This window comes from Saimiri boliviensis, chromosome 18 (assembly GCF_048565385.1).
Source record: "Saimiri boliviensis isolate mSaiBol1 chromosome 18, mSaiBol1.pri, whole genome shotgun sequence".
NCBI classification, from domain to species: domain Eukaryota; kingdom Metazoa; phylum Chordata; class Mammalia; order Primates; family Cebidae; genus Saimiri; species Saimiri boliviensis.
In genome coordinates this window covers 10,940,695-10,962,405 of record NC_133466.1, presented here as the reverse complement: position 1 = coordinate 10,962,405, position 21,711 = coordinate 10,940,695, and the positions used below count along the sequence as shown (strand labels likewise).

The 21,711-nt window shown below is 47.8% G+C and overlaps 1 protein-coding gene across 2 annotated transcripts in view; it reads left to right on the top strand.

Annotated features, from left to right (window-relative positions):
• CLIC6 (chloride intracellular channel 6) overlaps positions 1–21,370 on the top strand; it is a 39,278-nt gene extending 17,908 nt beyond the window's left edge. The window contains exons 1-6 of one of the 2 annotated variants that reach the window (XM_074389310.1): positions 4,051–4,476; positions 13,509–13,618; positions 14,209–14,334; positions 15,310–15,416; positions 15,987–16,168; positions 20,175–21,370. In XM_074389310.1, coding sequence (XP_074245411.1) covers positions 13,563–13,618; positions 14,209–14,334; positions 15,310–15,416; positions 15,987–16,168; positions 20,175–20,336 — 633 coding nt within the window. In that variant the 5' untranslated portion in view covers positions 4,051–4,476; positions 13,509–13,562 and the 3' untranslated portion in view covers positions 20,337–21,370. Of the gene's footprint in view, positions 1–4,050; positions 4,477–13,508; positions 13,619–14,208; positions 14,335–15,309; positions 15,417–15,986; positions 16,169–20,174 lie in introns of those variants that run through there. The other variant, XM_010338292.3, reaches the window with a different exon arrangement.
• Positions 21,371–21,711: the final 341 nt, after the last annotated feature.

Below are 21,711 nucleotides of genomic sequence, written 5' to 3'. Positions count from 1 at the left end.
CTAGTTTTTCCAGGACTTTTCTGGTGTTAAAACTGAAAATCCTGTGTAGCAGGAAATTGCTGAGTCCCAGGGAAGTTTAGATGGTTTAGTCTCCTCCAGGGTCTAAAACCTAACTTGGGACATTTTCCCACAGAATTTAATTACGGATGAAGATGATAAAAGGAGTGCATCTCCTGACCACTAGGGGGCACCGATGGCCTCCCGAAGCTGTTTCCCTACCTTGATGCTTGAAGGCAGGTTCTAAAAACCTTGGTAAGGAATCAAGATTTAGAAAGGCAAAATGTCACAGGTAGATCCTTCATCCTCTCATGGTGATGATCCGGGTCTGTGCCATGTTAGAAATTTGGCTAGAGAGACCTCAGATCACTCTTGCCAAGTTGAAAAATTGGGGAAAAATAATCACGTGAATCTATCTGGAAAATTTCATTTGGGGCTTGTCCATTAGAAGCTGTGGCCCCAAAGGTGATGTGAAGGAACGAGCAGGCCTCCCCCAGTTCAGGTCGAAACGGTTACTGTAGTTCACAAGTCGACGCAGAGGAGTGGTGGTTTTGCCTTGTGACAGGGTTTGGATCTGTGCCCCTGCCCAAATCTCATGATGGATTGTGATTCCCCAATGCTGGAAGAGGGGCTTGATGGGAGGTGACTAGATCATGGGGAGAATCTCCCCTTGGCTGTTCTCTTGATAATGAGTTCTCATGAGAGCTGTTTTTTGTTCATTTGTTTGTTTCTCTTTTTAATTTTTGAGACAGGGTCTTGCTCTGTTGCCCAGGCTGAAGTACAATAGTGCAGCAATGTGAACTCAGCTTACAGCATCCTTGACCTCCTGGGCTCAAGCAATCCTCCAGCCTCAGCTTTCCAAGTGGCTGAGACCACAGGTGCACACCACCATGGCCGGCTTTTTTTTTTTTTTTTTTTTTTTTTTTTTTTTTTTTTTTTTGTATTTTTCTGTAAAGACAAGGTTTCACCATGTTGCCCAGGCTGAGATCTGGTTGTTTAAAACTGTGTAGCATTTCCACCCTCTTTTCCTCCTTCACCAGCCATGTAGGACGTGCCTGCTTCCCCTTCACAGTCCATCATGGTTGTAAGTTTCCTGAGGCCTCCCCAGCCATGCTTCCTGTACAGCCTGCAGAGCCATGAGCCGATTAAACATCTTTTCTTTATAAATTACGCTGTCTCAGGCAGTTCTTTGTAGCAACGTGAGAATGCACTCATACACCTTGATTGTTAGAGGTTCAGTGCAGGGATTCTCACTTTCCCTCCATGGTACTTATGGCCATTATGCAAGTGTTTGGACAAGGAGCAGAGTGTCTCTATGCAGGAAGTTTCTGAAACAGACTAAGTACTACCCGCTTCTGGGTTTGTCCCTCTGTATGTTGATTAGTAGTTACCTGCTGAGCTGTCCTGGGGAAAAGTTGAGGATCCCCATGTGGAAATCCAGCTGTATTCATTTCCTATCATCTTCATAACAAATTAACACAAATTTGGTGGCTTTGAATAACTCCAATTGATTAACTCACAGTTGTGTTGATCAGAAGTTTGACATGAGTCTCACTGAACTAAATTCAAGGCACTAGCAGGGCTGCATTTCTTTCTGGAGGCTCTAGGACAGGCGTCCCCAGACTTTTTACACAGGGGGCCAGTTCACTGTCCCTCAGACCGTTGGAGGGCCGCCACATACTGTGCTCCTCTCACTGACCACCAATGAAAGAGGTGCCCCTTCCTGAAGTGCAGCGGGGGGCCGGATAAATGGCCTCAGGGAGCCGCATGCGGCCTGTGGGCCGTAGTTTGGGGACGTCTGCTCTAGGAGATAATCCAGGTCTTTACCTTCCCCAGCTTCGAGAGGCTGCCTGCATGTCTTGGCTCATGGCCCCATCCTCCATCTTTACTCCAGCCACATTTCATTGCTCTGACCCTTCTTCCCTAATCAAACCTTTCCTGGCCACTGCTGGGAAAGGTTCTCACTTTCAAGGGCTCATGTGATGATATCGGGGTTGCTTAATAAACCAGGATAATCTCCCCATCTCAGCATCCATAACCTTGATATCATTTGCAAAGTCATTTTTGCCATGCGAGGGAAGGCATTCACAGATGCTGTGAACTAGGACATGGATTTCTCTGAGGGGCCGTTATTCTTCCTGCTGCACCGGTAAATTCCCAGAGCTTGTTCTGTTGCATTCTGTGGCGGTCATTCCAGGCCAGGGCCAGAGAGAGTGTGGTCAAGGGTTGAGCTATTTGGAAGTCAGTTTGTGGTTATTTGCTTGGCTGCTTTTGGGATTGCCCTATTGACCCTAAGCAGTGTCTTCTCAGACTCTGAAGTGAGAAGAGCAAGTCTGAAAACTTTCTTTCCTACATTAGGAAGTGGCCTTACCTAGTGTGCAATGCTCTCTGGGTGCTGTTATTGAAAGCTATTCGTGGCCAAGGCTGACATTGGTTTCACCCGCCTTAAAAAATTCCAGACCCAGCTGGGTGCAGTGGCTCATGCCTGTAATCCCAGCACTTTGGGAGGCTGAGGCGGGCAGATCACAAGATCAGGAGATCGAGACCATCCTGGCCAACATGGTGAAACCCCGTCTCTAATAAAAGTACAAAAATTAGCTGGGCGTGGTGACACTTGCCTGTAATCCTAGCTACTTGGGAGACGGAGGCAGAAGAATCTCTTGAACCAGGGTGCAGTGAGCTGAGATCGCGCCATTGCACTCCAGCCTGGCAACAGAAAGACTCCATCTCCAAAAAAAAAAAAAAAAAAAATTCCAGACCCCAGATTCTATTGGCTAAACAACATGAAATGTGCTACCTGGGGCTATGACGGCCTAGATAAAGCAGATTCAATGAGATTTTGCAAGGAGACCCACAGCCCTGCCTGCCCTGTTGGAAGAAAAGGTGGAATCTTTTGCTTGATCTGGTTCCCTCCCCTCCCCTCCCCTCCCTTCCTCTCCCCTTCTCTTCTGATATTTCCCTGTCTTGGGCCCCACTTCCTCAGCATTCAAAGTGTTAACCATCAAGTCTGATGGATTCATCTATGCTAGCGCTTTCATTAGGGAGGAGCAAAGGCCGGCTTCCTGGTGACGAACAATCAACAGTGGTATTTCCCCTCTAAAAATAAGGCTTTTGTCTGCGCAGACAATAGTTATTATCTGACCAATAATCCCAGCTTGCCCCAAACTTAGGGGGAGATGGTGAGATTTCCAGTTTTAAAATCGGTACTGTACTGGGAACACCAGGGTGAGCTGGTCACCCAGTGACCATCATTTTGGGTGGGCGAGGAGAGGAGCCCCTGACAGGCAGCCTGGGGAGACATATGGGGATAGTTGAGGCTGGGAGGACTGCGGGGCTTGCTGAGGCTCCTTCAGGAGGCGGGGGCTTTGCTGTCTCTACAGGAGCTCCCTGTGATGAGGAATCTCACAGGCCTGGGAGGACAGGGGTCATTTGCTCCATGATGTGAGTTTTCACGGGGTACCTTCTGTGGCCCTGGCGCTGTGCTCCCACGGGGAGTGGGAGGAAGATGAACAGGGGCAGCCCCCAGTGAAGCCTTAGCACCTGTTCTGTAGGGGAGGCCGACACTGTTTTGCTCTGAAGGAATGCCACCTGCAGAAACGATTAGTAACCAATCGCGTGCTAAACCAGGCAGAGCTGATGATCCTGAAAGTGGAATTCAGAAAAGGGAAAAGAAATGTCAAACAGGGGATAAGGAAATGGAAGAACTGACCTGCTGGGAGACGGGAGGTTCGAGAAAGGTGAGGGGATTCTGGAAAAGTGAGAAGATTCTAGAAAGGTGAGAGGATTCTGGAAAGGCAGCGTGGGGTTGTGAAGGACAGAGCAGCCGCCTGAGAGAAGACAGCATTCGAGCAGAGAAACTGGCTTAATGGGCAGATCCTGGACAGTGGGAAAGGAAGAGAGGGGAAGGCAAGGAGAGGAAGAAAGAGGAGGAAGGAAGAAAAGAGAGAAACAGAAGGAAGGAAGGAAAGATACAGAAGGAAGGGAAGGAGGGAGGGAGGGAGGGAAGGAGACCAGATTATCCAAGGTTCCTAAGTGTTGTGTCAGGCATTGTTCTAGGGGTTTTATGTGCACCCTCTCATTACAGTCTCATCCAGCACTAACAGGTAGGTAATACTATGCTTTCATTGTAAATGAGGAAAGACAGACACTAGAAGGTCAGGTGACTTGCCGACGGTCACACTGCCTGGGAGCACTGTGATTCCAACTTGCATTTGAATAACATTCCAGCAGAAGGACCTTAGGAAAACGGCATCTTACCAGGGTTAACCTTGTCCAGGATAGGGGAAGGATCGGAGGGGTTAGGAATCCCAGCCAGAGAGAGCCCCCCAAGGCATGAGGCTCTGAGGCCAGGCAAGAGTGATTGCAAAAGCAGAAACTTTTGTGCCGGGTGAGAGACTGATGATCAGGTAAAGGGCAGAGAAGAGTCTGGTTTCCATCTGGAGCACCAGGAAGGACACGGGAGCCACTGAGTGGGGAGAGGTGAGTGAGACAAGAATGCACTTTCTTCTCTGTTGGCCAGGCTACTTAGCATCTCTGAACCTCAGTTTCCTCGTTTATGAAATGGGAAGAATAATAGGACATGTCTTATACAATTTTGGAGAGCATAAAATTAAGATAACATTCGTAAATAATTTAGAACCTTACCTGAAGTCAGAGTAGGTAGTCAAAGAATGGTAGCTATTATGTTTTGTTTTGTTTTGTTTTGGAGAATCGTCTCCCTCTGTCACCCAGGCTGGAGTGCAGTGACCCAATCTTGGCTCATTGCAGCTTCAACTTCCTGGGCTCAAGTGATTCTCCTACCTCAGCCTCACAAGTTGCTGGGACTAGAGGCACATGCCACCATACCTGGCTATTATTATTATTATTATTATTATTATTATTATTTTGTAGAGACAGGGTTTCACCATGTTGCCCAGGCTGTCTCAAACCCTTGAGCTCAAGTAACCTGCCCACCTTGACTCCACAAAGTGCTGGGATTACAGGTGTGAGCCATCTCACCTGGCCTATTACCTGTTTTTAAAGTCACCTTAGAAATTGTTGATTTTTGGAGGACATTCTCCTTAATTCTTGTTCTGTGAAGGAATGGGTCAGTTTGTTCCTCCTGTGTCTTGTTATTGAAGTGGCATCGTTCGTCTGGGGTAATACCCGGGGTTCATTACCTCATGCCAAGGAGATCAAGGGCACAGACACATACGGAGTGAGGTTGAGAACGAAGGTTTAACAGAGAAAGAAAGAGAAAAAGGCTGGGCGTGGTGGCTCACACCTGTAATCCTAGCACTTTAAGAGGCCCAGGTGGGTGGATTGCCCAAATTGAGGAGTTTGAGAACAGCCTGGGCAGCACAGTGAAACCCCATCTCTACCACAATACAAAAGAAATTAGCTGGGCATGGTGGCACGTGCCTGTAATCTCAGCTACTCAGGAGACTGAGGTGGGAGAATTGCTTGAAACCAAAAGGTGGAGGTTGCAGTGAGTCAGGATTGCATCATTGCGCTCCAACCTGGGCAACAGAGCCAGATTCCCATCTACAAAAAAAAAAAAAAAAAAAAAAAAAAAAAAAAAGGCCGGGCGCGGTGGCTCAAGCCTGTAATCCCAGCACTTTGGGAGGCCGAGGCGGGTGGATCATGAGGTCAAGAGATCGAGACTATCCTGGTCAACATGGTGAAACCCCGTCTCTACTAAAAATACAAAAATTAGCTGGGCATGGTGGCGCACGCCTGTAGTCCCAGCTACTAGGGAGGCTGAGGCAGGAGAATTGCCTGAACCCAGGAGGCGGAGGTTGCGGTGAGCCGAGATCGCGCCATTGCACTCCAGCCTGGGTAACAAGAGCGAAACCCCATCTCAAAAAAAAAAAAAAAAAAAAAAAAGAGAGAGAGAGAGAGAGAGAGAGAGAGAAAAGAATCGTTCCCTCTCCTGCAGAGACAAGAGCACCCCAGTGGTCTTCTGTTCCCATGGTGAAGTGCATGGGGTTTTTATAGACTGGCTTGAGGAGTGATGTTTGATTTAAATAGGGTCCGAAGGTTGGTAGGAGAATCGTAATGATTACATAGCGCAGGAAGAAGCTGGGTACCACCCCACTGTAATCTTTTATTATGCAAATGGTTTTAAAACCTGGCTGGAGCCATGTTGCCTGTTCCTCTACTGTACATGTGGTTGATAAAGGAAAGGGAAGATGAAGCCACCGTATTGAACATGCCTGGACCCCAGGTAGCCTCTTCCTATGGTCAGAGCTGCCGGCATCCACCCGGGCTTACAGCTTGCTTATCCATGTTTGCAGCTCGATTTTACAGGCTGCTTTTTGTTAGAAAATAAATGATTTGGAGGCTGCTTGTGAAGAAAAGGGAAACCTTAGTGAGGACTTCCTTACTCTCACTATCTGCCTACATAATTTCTTTTTAACTCCTGTATCATTATAATCCGTCTTCACGTGCATCTGCATTCCCATGGTGTTGAACTTCAAGTTGTGAATCGGGAGTGGCTATGTTCTCCTCACCCTTCCACGGAATCCCCTCTCTACCAGGAGGTGGTAGAAAAGTCAGCTGCCCACTGCTCAGGCTTTCTTAGCACCAACCCCAAAAGTCAGAAGGGACCTTAGCCTTTTCACCGCGACAGAGGACTGTGGTGCCATGCCTTGGAAAGAAAGCAGTTCTCTGGGGCTCACCGCCTCTGCCACTGGTCAAGGTGTGCACAGCTGCCCAGGTGTGCTCTTCGCTGGACCTTTTACAAGAGATTTGTCTGGCCCCCCAGACACAAATGCCTGGCCAGGGATTTTTGCCTGTTTGTCTCCGGGCTGAAGATCTGTTTGCTTTGCAGTTTTGAAAGGGACTTCAGTTCTTAATTTTCACTTGAAGTAGGTATAGGATGTGTTATTTCTTAAGAGAAAAAAAAAAAATCAGTGATTCTTCAAGGACTCTACAATTTGGCATAAAAATCTCACTAATTGGAGCTTGTTAAAAAGTACCCTGCACTCCGTAATTGTCTAATCTGGTGTGCTCAGGTTTGGAAGCCTAATGATGATGAGGTTGATGATGATCATGACAATAATAGCCACCTTTATCGGGCTCCCGGGTATTCCAGGGTGTTGCACACAGATCTGGCATGATATAGGTGCATGTAGCCCTGTTTATTTATTTATTTATTTTATTGTACTTTAAGTTCTGGGGCACATGTGCAGATCTTGCGGGATTGTGGCATAGGTACACACATGCCGTGGTGGTTTGCTGTCTCCATCCTCCCCGTCAGGAGAAACTGAGGTTCAGGGAGAACAAACGAATCACCCAACACCACACAATTAGTAACTAGTGGGGCCAAGGTTCACAGGGCTCTCCCTGGCTCCAACGCCAGCACCCATTCCCCTCCCCCATGTTTCCTTGGAGAAACCTGATGTTGCCTGAAAAGAGAAATTTCAACTCCTCAGGCACATGGAGAGTCTCATAATTTTTTTTTTTTTTTTTTAATTTACAGAACTCTTCAAAATCAAGAAGTCTCAGATCAATGTAAATATTGCATTTTAAGTCATGACCATCAGACTGGAGGCTGGGCACAGAAGGCCGGGTGGGCTGTGGGTGACTCACGCCTTCTCACTTTCTCTCCCACCTCCCCTTCTCCTCCCTCCCCTAGATGTGACTCTCAGCGGGTGATCTCTTAGTAGTGAGAATTTGTGAACTTCTGGAAGGGAAAAAGTTCATGGACTTTGGCCCAGGAGAGAATGAGCAGGGAGGAGCTGTGAGGCACTTTGCATGGGGGATGCAGCCCCAGCCACATGGGAGCCCCTGGACACAGGCCCCAGTCATTTTGTGAGTGTTGCCTATGCACTAGGAACACCCTGATGATGAAAGATGGGGGCTGCTGACTCCAGACACTCCCATACAAAGGGGCAGAAGCACCCCAGCTCCCCCACCTATTTCCGCATGGAAGAAATAGAAGACCCTATGAGACTGACCCTGCCCATGCCCCAAGCCATCTCCAGGGGATGGGACAATCTCTGGTTCTTGACTTGATCCAAGTGTCAGGACCCGATGCAGGGATGTGGTGTGTGCAGCCTGGGGGCGCAGTGAGCAGCCAGGGCTCCTGGGTGCCTCGTTCACAAGCATCAGCCATTCCACGTGCCAGATGTTGGCAGTAACATCCCCCAGGCCCTCCTGGGTTGAGTTTACAACTCACACATTCCACGAGGTGTGTTCATCAACCCCGTACATCAACCTCCTAGTGTCAGTTGTATGTTCAGTGAAATTTCCTGTGCTGCGGGGAGGGCCGCCCAGCCTCCAGTGGCAGGGCAGGCGCAGGGGAAGGGCTGGCTGTGTGGCTTGAAGGCCAAGATCTTCCTGCTTGGCCACGAAGTCTATGTTTGACTGCCAGTGTCCAAAGTGTGTGAGGCCACGGGGCATCCAGCAAAGGGCCGGGAAGGGATTCAGGGAAGTGTGTGGGTGGGACTGGGAGGAGGGAGTCACCTCCCGTCTGATCTGCCTTAACTCTTTCTCTCTTGCTTTCCATCGGTTCTGTTCAGCTGCCAACAGAGAGGGCACTGGCTGGGTCTTCTGGCCCCTTTGTTCCCCTCTGAGGACAACTCCCTGGCCTCCCACACTCACTCTGTCTCTGACTCTGGCCCCCTCTGGTCACCTACCATTTTTATGCGGTCCGAAGTCCCTCTGGCACGCTGGAATGGAGCGACCCGTTATCACTCCCCCGCTCTCCACATCCTGCGATGGATTCAAATCAGCCGCTTGCCCCCAGATCCCTCCACCAGAAGCCAAGTCTTTCTCCTGGTTTTCTGCAGGGACTGGCATCCTTCCCTGCACACAGGATGCGTGTCCGGCCTCCTTAGTCGAAAGCCAGTTATTAGAAAAAGAGTCAATTAAAATATTACCGCTCTGGGGCCTCTTTGTTAATCTCGCCACCCCTCCAAATTGTTTTTCATTATATTTGGGTAGAGTAGAGAAAAGTGCTTACTTGATGGAACGTGTTTACCAGGTAAGCCCACACAGAATTGTCTAGAAAAACAGTGGAGTCGAGAAGGTGATAGGGGTGGCCTGCTCTGGTGAGGAGAGTGTGGGGTGCTCAGGAACAGCCAAGAATGTCTTGGGGGGTCATTGCCCCATCAGGTCTGCGCCGGGTCACCAGGTGTTGCTTTGGTCCTTTGAAGGCAGCAAGCAGGGCAGGGAGCTGTCTAGTGGAAGGTGGCAGTGTGGGTGGTGCCCTGCACATGCAGCTCCAGGCCACTGGGGAGGCCATTTGCCTGAAGAAAAAGAGAAAACTAAGAAAAGCGTCTTTTATCTAAATTTGGGTATAGTAAGTGTGGAAGGAGCCGGCAGGAGGGTCTGTAATTTAGGGAAGGGGTGTGGTGAGGAGGAACTGGTGACCTCGTGCTGCCATTTGGACTCACATAATTCGGGCGTTGGTGGGGAGCCCTAGAGACAGGGAGATTCTCAAGGCCAGGACCCAGCAGAGCTCCCAGGTTCTCAGATGGCAAGGCTAGTATCAGTGGCCAACAGAGTTTCTCAGAATGTGGCATCAGAGGCACCGTGTCTTTCTTTCGAGGATTTCCTTTGGAGGTCCTCAGCAAGGTCGAATTTGAAAGGCAAACAGGCAATTCGGGGGTTATCCAAGCACCTAAGTCTTTGCTGGAGACAAAAGACTCTCTGCGTTCTCAAAACTGCTTGATTCTATTTGGTCAGAAATGTATACATACAAAAATGTCCTCCACAAGCTGAGAATTGCTGAGAAATTTCAGCCCAGAGTGCATTAGCCTGAGATAATTATCAGCATTGAGGGGAAAAAAGAAAGCTGCGTATGATAAAATGTCCCAATTATGGCGACAGTGTCAGTTATTCCCTCAGAATCTATGTCTTTATCCCATCATCTTGTCTGGCTAATGAATGCGACCAAGGCGATCCTCTCCCATTATTGCTCAATAATGGGCAATGGAGATGGCGTATCTTCGCCTTTATTTTTGCTGGCACATCCAGGCACTGAAGCACATTAAGGTAATAAAATTAGGCGGCAAGGCGTCCTAGTCACTCCCACCACGTTCCCGTAACCCCCTCATTTACAACAGACTGAGACAGAAAGGAATTTTTTAGAGCAATTTGCGATGAGGCAACACTGGATATGTAAATTCTGTTCTATTGGCAGTCACCACTGCTGGCTCATTCTAAAACGCCTAAGAGCCTTTGGTTCGCCAGCCATGCTGGGTCAGGACAATTCAGTTTTAAGGCCACAGGGAGTCGGGGGATGTATAATTGCAAGTTTCTTCAGTGTCTTACGTTGTGGCGGAGCAGACATTGTCCCGCTCTTTCTGGCCAAACGTTCCGTCTCAGTTGCAGATCCGAGAAGGGGCCTGTTAAGAAGTTTAAGTTTTTACTGAGTTGGATGACTAAGGCAGTTTTTATTTTTTTTTTGAAAAATTTATGGCTCCTATCCGCTTTATTCCCCCTAAAGAAGTAGCTGCCAGGGTTCAGGAAATAGCGAGAAAAACAATTTCAAGGGAAATCGCTGACTTGAGTTTGAGACCAGAGACGGAGCAGGCGGAGAGCGCCGCGTGATATGGTTACTCGGCAGATGCCACGGTGGAAAGAGGTCACTGCAAGAAGGGCCCATTCCAGAGGCAGCACTTGTTGAGGGGCGCGTGACCAAGACACCCCTCACCGGGACCGGATGCACACACTCAGGAGAGATTCTACACATACACAAGGCGTGATAAGAGGATTCGAAAGGTTAGAGAGACGGGAGGAGAAGCGAACACAGTTGCCCCACTTTGCAGAACTGATTTTACACTTTCCTGTGCTTCATGTAACTACTATAAAAATAAGAGGTTTACAAGCTGCAGAGCAAGTCAGGACTGGCCGAAATATGTGTCCTTGCACTTTCTTCCGGCTCCCCCTTCGCTTGGCTTGACTGTGCTCCAGCCTGCAGTAGTTAAGAAAGTCCCACGGTTTAAGAGGGTTCCCAGGTCATCAGCCACTGAGAGTTTTCTCTAACTCAGCTCTATGCTTCCCCTTGCTACGAAACAGGGGCAAAGAGGAAAAGGGAGTGGCCTTCAGAATGGCCATAGGGTGGTGGGACCCCAAGGTGGGGAACAGCTTCAAGGCAGGGAGGGGCTGGGTGCTTTTCAGGACCCATCTGCAGGGAGCTGTTGTGGCCACTTGGATGTATGTGTCATAACTGTCCACTTTCCACACTTCAGGCTCCCAGCACCTTCAAAGACACCTGGGGAGATTCTCAGACCCTCCCCTCCAACAGGCAGAGAGGAAATTAGTGCTGGCTTGGGGAGGGGGAAGTGGAAGGGATGTCGGTGCACAGGCCCAGAGCTTAGGGACTCTGAATTCAGTGATCTGGGTCTACTGGTGCCCCTTCATATGCAGCAAGGTCACCAATAACTGTGTTTATGGAGCTGTATTTATCACTTGGGAAGCCCTGCAAGTCTTCCTACCAATGGATCGTCCAATTGGGGGTTCACATCACTTTATCTTACACATTGACAGTAATGCTGGTGGCACCAGCCTTATCTGTTGCCCAAGATTGGATGAAGGCTGGACTTCTCACAGCATGATTTCTGACCACCAGCATTGTATCACTTTGGAGGAACATGTTAAAAATTCAGATTCCTGGGCCCCATGCATGACCCACTGAATCAAACTCTGTAATTTTTTTTTAATTAAGATTTTAACTTTCTTTTATTTTGTATTTAGGTAAACCTTATTGCATTAGGCTGTTCTTGCATGGTTATAAAGAAATACCTGAGACTGGGTAATTGATAAAGAAAAGAGGTTTAGTTGGCTCAAATTCTGCAGGCTTTATAGGAAGCATGGTGCTGATATCTGCTCAGCTTCTGGGGCAGCCGAGCAAAACTCACCATCGTGGTGGAAGGCAGAGGGGGAGTAGGTAAGTCCGAGACCAGAGCAGGAGCAAGAGAGACAGGGAAGCGCCACACCTCGTAAACCACTAAATCTTGCAAGAACTCACCATAGAGAGGAAAACACCAAGGGGATGGTGCTAAGCCATCATGAGAAATCCACCCCCATGATCCAATCACCTCCCATCAGGCCCCACTTCCCATATCGGGAGGTGATTGGATCATGGGGGTGGATTAAACCTGAGATTTGGGCTGGGACAAATATAAAAACCGTTTCACTTATATTCAGTAAAGTACCTGTGGGAAGCAGAAAAGTTCCTTTTTAAAGTTTCGTTTCTAGTTAAAAAACAAGTGTGCTAGTAGCTCTTTGTTAAGCCCTATCCTGTGTAGCCGTTAGACATGCTATGCTCACAGGCATGTAGTACGTTCTATTTCCTTGTACTTTAACCAAGGTATCTGTGCTGAACATGCTCACAGGCGTGTCCCAGTTCTCCACTGCTTTTACCTGCTTAGAAAAGTTCTAAGTTGTTAGCCAGGTGGGTTTTAGTTTAGATCGTGAGGTCTGGCTCCAACCAATGGAGATCAGGCACAGCAGTAGGGACAACCCCAAATGCGTAAGGGATACATTTGTGTGTTTTCCTTTGTTCACTGTACTCTCGTGGCACAATGGCTAGTGAGAAAACCCTTCCTGCAGTCCAGAAAGTAAAAACTGCATTACTGAAAAATCCTTTGTCTCAGTGCTAATTTTTCTTTGTGGCACCAAGCATCTATTTCCGACAGAACCCAAACCTTAAGACTTTTATCACTCAAATAGAACCATGTAGCCACCATGCAGATTAAGACATAGAACAGCATTGGCACCACCCAGAAGTCTTCCTTCTGTCCTTTCAAGACAGTAGTCATCTTCCAGTGACATCTGCTGTTCCGACTTCCATCATCATAGAGAAATTTGCCTTCTTATGCTTGAACATTGCCTACACTGAATCATGGTATCTTAATCTGGTATCTTTCTCTCAACATGTGTGTGAGATGCAGCCACATTGTTGCTTGTATGATAACTAATTCTTTTCTATTGTGGTATAGTATCTCAAGGCATGGATACACTACACTGATGCATTTATTCTACTCTTGATGGTATCTGGGTGGTTTCCAGGTTTTAGCTATTACACCAAAGCTGCTAAGGATATTTGATCCTCAGAGAGGATGGAGAGATAGAGGGAGGGAAAGGGCATGTCTTTCTTTTTCACCTTTGGTGATGAAGGGAGTTCCCACTGCTGCTCCTTCTATCTGTGAACTGCTGCTCAGAGGTCCAGTGTGGCAGGAAGTGGTGAGGTGGTGGGGAAGGCAGAAAGAAAATGCTCAGTGCAGTGCGTGTGTGCGTGTGTGTGTGTACGTGTGCATGTGCGTGTGTACGTGTGCGTGTGCATGTGCGTGTGTGCCTGTGTGTGTGTGTGTGTGTGTGTGTCTGTTGGGTGTCCTCTCCCCCATCCCCTACATCCACTGCCAGCTCCCCGTTGAGGCTGGTAAAATGGTCTCAGGAGGATTTTCGCAGTGTTATGACCATTCTTATCAACCTATAATGATTTTGCATGTGCACATTGTGGTGTTGGCATTTATAATCGTGAGACTGGCTCAGATGGAAATCTCTTTCTCCACTTGTAGGCTGGTTATGATGGTGAGAGTATCGGAAATTGCCCCTTTTCTCAGCGTCTCTTTATGATTCTTTGGCTGAAAGGTGTTATATTTAATGTGACGACAGTGGACCTGAAAAGGTAAGACAAGCCATCTGCTTTACTGAAATAACTGTAACCTGTTCGCTACACACATGTGCGTGCGCGCGCGCACACACACACACACACACACACACACACACACACACACACAGTGAGACCTGAGGCCCTCGGTGCTCTCATGGGCATGTCCATCCTCAGTCAAAGACTGAACTGAAGCCCGTGTGTGGACCAAACTGAGTCAAGACACGATCGGCTGGGTGGTAATCAGGAAGAGGTGGGAGCTGGGGGTGCCATGACGAACCTGCTCTCCCAGTTGCTGGTCAGCTGTGACTCTCCCAAGCCTGTCTGAGCACCGTTCCTGGCTGATAACACTAGGGAGAATTAACTTATTCACCTCCATTGATGTGCCCCTTTGAGCTCCGTTTTCACAAAGGAACATATCAACACACCTATAATTTGTCAATGAATGCCTTTACTTTCATCACCAGCAAGATATTTTTGTGAACCCACAATCTACTTTGCATTTCTCAAGAGTTGCTTCTCTTAAATTGGGGAGGACATGGCTCAGCCCTGGAAATGAGTCCAGATTCTCATGGTGGCCTATAAACACTGCTGCTCCTCCCACCTAGGAAACCCGCAGACCTGCAGAACCTGGCTCCTGGAACAAACCCTCCTTTTATGACTTTTGATGGTGAAGTCAAGACGGATGTGAATAAGATCGAGGAGTTCTTAGAGGAGAAATTAGCTCCTCCGAGGTAGGCGTCAGAAAACCTGTGTTCATAACTTGATTGTCAATTTCCCCACTAACAGCCAGTTCTAAAGCTGTAGGCAGTGTGTGTGTGTGTGTGTGTGTGTGTGTGTGTGTGTGTGTGTGTGGTTTTTCTGCAGCCCATGGCACTCACTTCCTTAATCATATCCCAGGTATAAATAGATTAGAGTTTGGGGGCCTGGACTTCATTGTGCTGCACCTGCAGCCTGGCAATCAGGGTTTGATGGCCGGAAGTAGGAAGAGATGGGTCCACGGTGGGTGGCTGGCTATATCCTTGACGCCCTGCTGGAAGCTCTGGGTATGTGTTAGGTCGAAGTATCATGGATTGCTGGACCTCAGAGGAGACATTTCCAGTCTATCCTTTTCCTAGGGGGACCTGAGACCAGCAAGGCCAGGTGGGGTTCTATTCCCAGGACTGGCCGCTGCCAGGAAGCAACAGCAGTAACAACCAAAACCCTCTCAGTCCAACGCTGTTCTCCTGGATGGTGTCACTTCACAACCCTCAGGAGAAAAGGGTCAGGGAAACATGGAAAGAAAGCTTTTCATGTTTATATCCACCCAGAGAAAGCTGTTTTTCTCCATTGTATAGTATTATCTTTTTTTTTTTTTTTTTTTTGAGACGGAGTTTCGCTCTTGTTACCCAGGCTGGAGTGCAATGGCGCGATCTCGGCTCACCGCAACCTCCGCCTCCTGGGTTCAGGCAATTCTCCTGCCTCAGCCTCCTGAGTAGCTGGGATTACAGGCACGTGCCACCATGCCCAGCTAATTTTTTGTATTTTTAGTAGAGACGGGGTTTCACCATGTTGACCAGGTTGGTCTCGATCTCTCGACCTCGTGATCCACCCGCCTCGGCCTCCCAAAGTGCTGGGATTACAAGCTTGAGCCACCGCGCCCGGCCGTATAGTATTATCTTAACTAAAACATCGTTTGTCTGTGATCCTCCAATTTTGAACTTTTCAAGGTATCCCAAGCTGGGGACCCAACATCCCGAATCTAATTCCGCAGGAAACGATGTGTTTGCCAAATTCTCCGCATTTATAAAAAACACGAAGAAGGATGCAAACGAGGGTGAGTGCCTCCTATCCTCCTGTTTTCTGTTTCAGCATGGACCTTCACTCGAGCCTTAGCACAGCGACTCATAGGCTGCTGGGGTGTTCCAACCCATTTCCCAGCGGGTAGAAAAGTGAGTCTGGAGATGTGGAAAAACTGCCGCCAACTTTGAATCTGCAAGTGGGCTTCAAGAGATGGAAGGCTGCTTCTGAGGCTGGGAACCCAGAAAACAATGTTTTTTTTTTTTTTTTTAAAATAGTCACCGCGTGGTGTTCCAGTCACACCATGGGAATTGTATTCGATGATGCTTCTGCTAGGGCCTGACTCCTCACGGGCTTTCCATAAGTAGTTTTGAATAAATAAATGACTTCTAGGAGTAGCAATGTTGGGTAGAGAGCAGCGTGATTTCCAGGGAGGAGCGGGTCCTTTATTTAGGTATTCTACATCCACATCCTGCCTTCCCAGCACCCATTGCTGGCTGGTCACGTCTCAGCGAGGAAGGGAAGCAAACTCCTTCCATCGTAGCTGGTGACAAGTGACATGCACTTGCAAGACTTCTCTTTGTGATTTCTTGCCTTTCTGTTTTAGTTTATGAAAAGAACCTGCTGAAGGCCCTGAGGAAGCTCAATAATTACTTAAATAGCCCTCTGCCTGATGAAATAGACGCCTACAGCACGGAGGACGTCGCTGTTTCCGGAAGGAAGTTTCTGGATGGGGATGAACTCACGCTGGCTGACTGCAACCTCTTACCAAAGCTCCATATTATTAAGGTTCGTCTTCCCTCCTCTGACAGGTGTGCCGAGTACATGAACCGGGCTCTGTTTTATTCTGTTTTCACCTGTGTTTGGGCCAGATGTTTAAACAGTCTGCAATGTGGAGACTTGGATTGAAAATGCTAGTTCATTTCCGTTCGAGGCAGCCAAGCCCCAGCTTTTACACACATAGAAGATGGGCTTCGGGTGTTCTTGGGAGGTGTCTGGGAACGTGGCCCCACCTTCTGCTTCTCTCTCAACCTGACTCGCACAGCCTAAAGAGAGGTTAGGTGAAAGCAGCTTGAGGAATTTCATAGATTCTACCTGGGATTGGAGATGAGGTGTGGAATCTGGGGCTGTTCAAATGTGAACTCAGTCAACTGTTGGTGATTGCAGGGCTCCACATGGCCCTTTCCAGGGATAACAGAGGATTGTCCTGTTAGCTCTTAACAGTGACCCTTGGCCAGGTGCAGTGGCTCATGCCTGTAATCCCAATGATTTGGGAGGATCAGGTGGGAGGATCGCTTGAGGCCAGGAGTTCAAGACCAGCCTGGACGACATAATGAGACCCCCGTCTATATACACATACATATAAAAATTAGCTGGGCGTGGTAGTGTGTGCCTGTAGTCCCAGCTACATGGGAGGCTGAGACTGGAGAATCACTTGAGCCCAGGAGTTTGAGGCTGCAGTGAGCTAAGAAGGTGCCACTTCACTCTGGCCTGGGTGACAGAGTACGACCCCATCTCTAATTAATTATTTATTTAAAAAATTGACCCTCAACATCCAGGAAGCAGCTGGCAACTTTCGGCTAAGTCCCTATGTGTTTTGTTCCCTCCCTTCCCATATAGCAGCTGCACATGATTTGAGAGCCATGAGTCATGTATTATTAGGCCTTAAAGACCTCCCGGACCCGTGGGTCTCCAACGTTAGTAGGCATACAAACTGTTTGGGGAGTTTTTTGTTGTTTTTTTTTGAGACGCAGTCTTGCTCTGTTGCCAGGCTAGAGTGCAGTGGTGTGATCTCGGCTCACTGCAACCTCCACCTCCTGAATTCAATTGATTCTTCTACCTCAGCCTCCTGAGTAGCTGGGACTACAGGTGTATACCACCATACCCAGCTAAGTTTTGCATTTTTGGTGGAGACATGTTGGCCAGGATGGTCTCGATCTCTTGACCTCCTGATCCACCCACCTCAGCCTACCAAAGTGCTGGGATTACAGGCATGAGCCACTGTACCTGGCCCTTTGGGGAGCTTTTTAAAAATGTGAGTCCCCGGCCCACTGCCTGCCCTAGTAAATCAGAGCTGCCGAGAGTGACCCCTGGAGCTCCAAGCAGATGTCCCCGCACTCGGACTCTGTAGTTGTTGCTGGTTCTTAGCACCGCAGGGCTCCCAGCCGCTCTATCATTCATAGAAGTCGAATGTGATTCTTATGATCAAGATTTCTATGTCCTTGGCCCTTAGCAGCTCCAGATACCTCATGAAGAAGCCCATGCCTTGCTGTGGGGCATTTTTATTATTACAATCCTGTCAGGGCCAGAACCAGGTTGTTGGTGTAAGGGTAGGGGAGAGAAACACAGGGAAAAATAAGTCATAGACTGTGTGTTCTAATAACACATTTAGTTAGCGTTTAGAAATTACACATTAGCGGCCAGACGCAGTGGCTCACACCTGTAATCCCAGCACTTTGGGAGGCCAAAATGGGCAGATCACTTGAGGACGGGAGTTTGAGACCAGCCTGACCAACATGGCAAATCCCCATATCTACAAAAATTTTTAAAAATTAGCCACGTGTGGTGGTGGGTGCCTGTAGTCCCATGTATTCAGGAGGCTGAGGCACAAGAATCACTTGAACCCAGGAGATAGAGGTTGCACTGAGCTCTCACTCCAGCCTGGGCAATAGGGTAAGACTCTGTCAATACAAATAAACAAACAAACAAATGAATAAATTACATGTTAGCTTCACACAGCCTATGGCGCTGAGGCTCCTGCGGACTCCCAGCCACCCCTGCTGACTCTGCTTCATTCTTTTGCCTTGTCTTCCTGCATTTCTTATTTCTGTCCTCTTTCCCTCTAGTCCTGGCCACGTTGCTCCCTTCTTCTCCCTTCCTTCTTGTGCTTGAGGATGCCGTCTTGAAATGCAGGCCTGCAGGAGGTTGCTGATTCCTTGGGCAGGTGTCTCTTCAGTAGCTTTGCCAGTCCACAGACATCCAAAATTGAATGAAATCATCTACACTCCTCAAAACCTGCTAAATCTGGGAGCTGCCTTCTAACAGGGTATTTATGCAGTTGTAGTTTCTTCGAGTCCCTTTTGGTAAATGCTTTTTAGTCCCTACTGTGGCCAGCATAGCATTGCAGAAATACATGGAAGTTGAGGAATAGGGGAGAAATATCCCAGCCGTAGACCATTCATGTCCCCTCGTTTGGCTCCAAGAAGAAAAGATGATTTTAAATCTCAGTAGAAAGGGGAAGCTTCAGAATAAGAGATAGCAGTTCACGGCTCCACTGTAAGACGCAGCAGCAAAATCTACAAAGCCATTTAGCACTCAGAATACCCAACAGCTTAATGACCTTCCAGGATGGAGTACTTCTGAAAGGAAATGAGAATCAATCTAAGAGAATTATGGTAAAAGTGTGTGTGAAGGGATTTATAATTTATTCCCCTGCCTGAAACCCAGCAAAAACAATATAAAAATAGGGTCTTTCCTTCATCTTTTGTAAAACTACTAAGGGAAGGCAGACGGACAACTTAGAGTAGGAGGCTTCTTTTGGTGGGAGCAGCCACAGACCCATTACATGTTTCTTTGTATCTGTAGCAAAGTTCCTATTTCTCAAAAGGTGAAGAACACAGTCCTGAAATGCCCCACTCAAACTTCTTTGCTTGAGGACTAGAGCATGAGATGGGCCAGGAGGGAAACAGGGAACATCCCTGTAGAGACAGTTGTTGAACTGAGATCTCTAGGGAGGCAGACTTGAAGGAGCTACACAGAGGTGCCATCGGGATGGGCTGTGACCCAGCCCCGAATCCAGAGGAGCAGTATCAAGGGGAGGTAAAGTGGGAGGAAGGAGGGGAAGTGGCATTTTGCATTGTGATTGCGGAGAAGACAGAAACTAGACCCAACCAAACAAGAGAGAGACTACAAATTGCCCAAGTTTCATTTTCAGCCATGGTGGCCTTCTGCTTAATCTGTGAGTCTCAGAGCGGAGGATGCCCCAACCCAAACCCTAACCCCAACCCTAATCCTAACCCTAACCCTAACCCCAACCCTAACCCTAAGTCACCCAGCATGCGGTACTTTGTAATGGCAACCCTAGCACACTGGTTCAGTCCCTAGTGCTCTGCACATCGTCGTGACTATTTCCCCGACTGTACCCCTCTTGCTAGAGGAAGCGTCTCACATCACTGTGTTTCTCGTGGTGGTGCTGTCTCTCGATTGCTCTTTCCTTACACCCACCATCCCCATGGGGGTAAGGATTTGCATCTGCTTTGTTATCCTCCCTGCAGGCAGGCCCCACAATCAGACGATGCTCTTAGTGGCAGCATGATGGCATTCAGGAGGAATAGCATGCACAGGGGTTTGGAACTGGAGGAAGTGAGGTTCAGCAAGTAGGAAGAAGAGAGGGCACCATTTAAATGGCAGATCCACCATGCATCTATATTCACATAGCACCAAATAACACAGTAGCACAACATCTGGAAAGAAAATCACAGGCAGCACAAGGAGAAATCCACCAGAGTCCAGAATATACTCGTGCCAGTGGATCCCAAGGCCTGTCTGTGACAAATTGGTAGACAGAACTATGTGCAGCCGGGACGGTCGTGAGTCCGGGATGTCTACAGCACTCCCTACACCCAAGGTGGCCCAATGCAAGTCAAAATGTCATGGTGGGTAGCCCGGATGACTGTAGGATGACATGGGAAGCTGAGAGAGAATGTATTACATGGCTCAAAAGAATGGACCTTTTGATCTGGGAACCTGCCTTAGTAAGTTTTCCCTTTACTGATCATTTTCTCTTCATTTTCAGATTGTGGCCAAGAAGTACAGAGATTTTGAATTTCCTTCTGAAATGACTGGCATCTGGAGATACTTGAATAATGCTTATTCTAGAGATGAGTTCACAAATACGTGTCCGGCTGATCAAGAGATTGAACACGCATATTCAGATGTTGCAAAAAGAATGAAATGAAACTGGGCTGTTCTCTGTCTTATTTTTCAGTTGAATGAGCACGGATACAAAAAGAGTGTGTTCTGTGCATTCCCCCAAATAAGTCCTTCACAAAATAACATGTGTAGTGGGACCCACTCAACCCTGAGTGATACATGGCCCTGTAATTTGTCAGCTCACTTGTGTATCTGAATATACTAGTATCTGTTGTTAGACACACCAGTTGCCCAGATTATGTTAATTTATATCTGACATTGGAATCTATGATACTTAGGGCATACAATTTTCATTTTAAGTTTTCATTTTAATTTGATTTTCATTTCAAATTAGGTTTGGGTTCGGTTCCTTCAATTTTTAACAGAAACTGGTATGTCTCTGAAAGTTTTTATAATCATTGGTAGCCTTTTTTTCTCTAAAACATTAATTTTTTAAATGAAAATACTGTTTTGTAATTATAAATGGAGACACACCTGTCTTAATATTTTAAAGCACTATCAGAGGGTATAAAGAAGGACATTTAAAAAAATCACCTAAAATGTCATTCCTCTTAATGATAACCTATTGGAGAACATCTTCTAAATCTTCAGTATCTCATTTGTTCTCTCTCTCTCTCTCTCTCACACACAATTTCATTCATATATGGCATTGCATTATTTTACTTTAAAGGACTTGTGAGGGGGTCTTTTGGTAATGCCTTGATGATCATACACAGAGGACTTAAACCGTACAAAAAGATTGGTCACTGCAGTGCCAGAGAAGATGCTTGAGGTTAGATTTCAAGGAGTGGGGAATTGTGGAGCCCGCAGGGGTGCATGCAAGGACGAGCAGGAACCGGAAGCCCTGGATCACCCTCGCTCTGCCTCACTTCTGCTCCAGGATGCCACTGCCTCTGCTGCCAGGAAAGGCAAGGAGGAGTATGCTTCTCAGTGCCTCTGGTTCCAGCTTCCCGTCTTTGCTCCCTCCCCTCCTTTGGAGGTTGTGCCTTCAGCAGGACTCTTAATATCTGCTGCAACTTGGGGAACCTCCCTGCCCTGGAGTGTGAACCAAACATACCTTGGTTCCTTCTCCGGGCTGCTCTCTCTAAGACCCAGGGCTGCAGTCCCTCAGCGTTGATGGTATCCTGTGGGGCTAACATGGTCCGTGTTGCTTCTCTGCCCTTCATTGTCTCATCTAGACATCAGGCAGGGAAAATCCAGGGAGATTAAATTCACAGTGGCAAGTCCTGGGCTTTTCTGGTAAACGGTTCAGTTAGGGAGGAAGTAGAAACTATTGACTCAGAAGAGTTTCTAGCTGATCTGTGGCTTTGCCTCCACCATCCCTAACCAGCCTCTCATCACAGCTTTGTGTGTGGGCTGGGTGCTGGCCTTAACCCCAGGCGTGGAAGAGAAAATGTGAG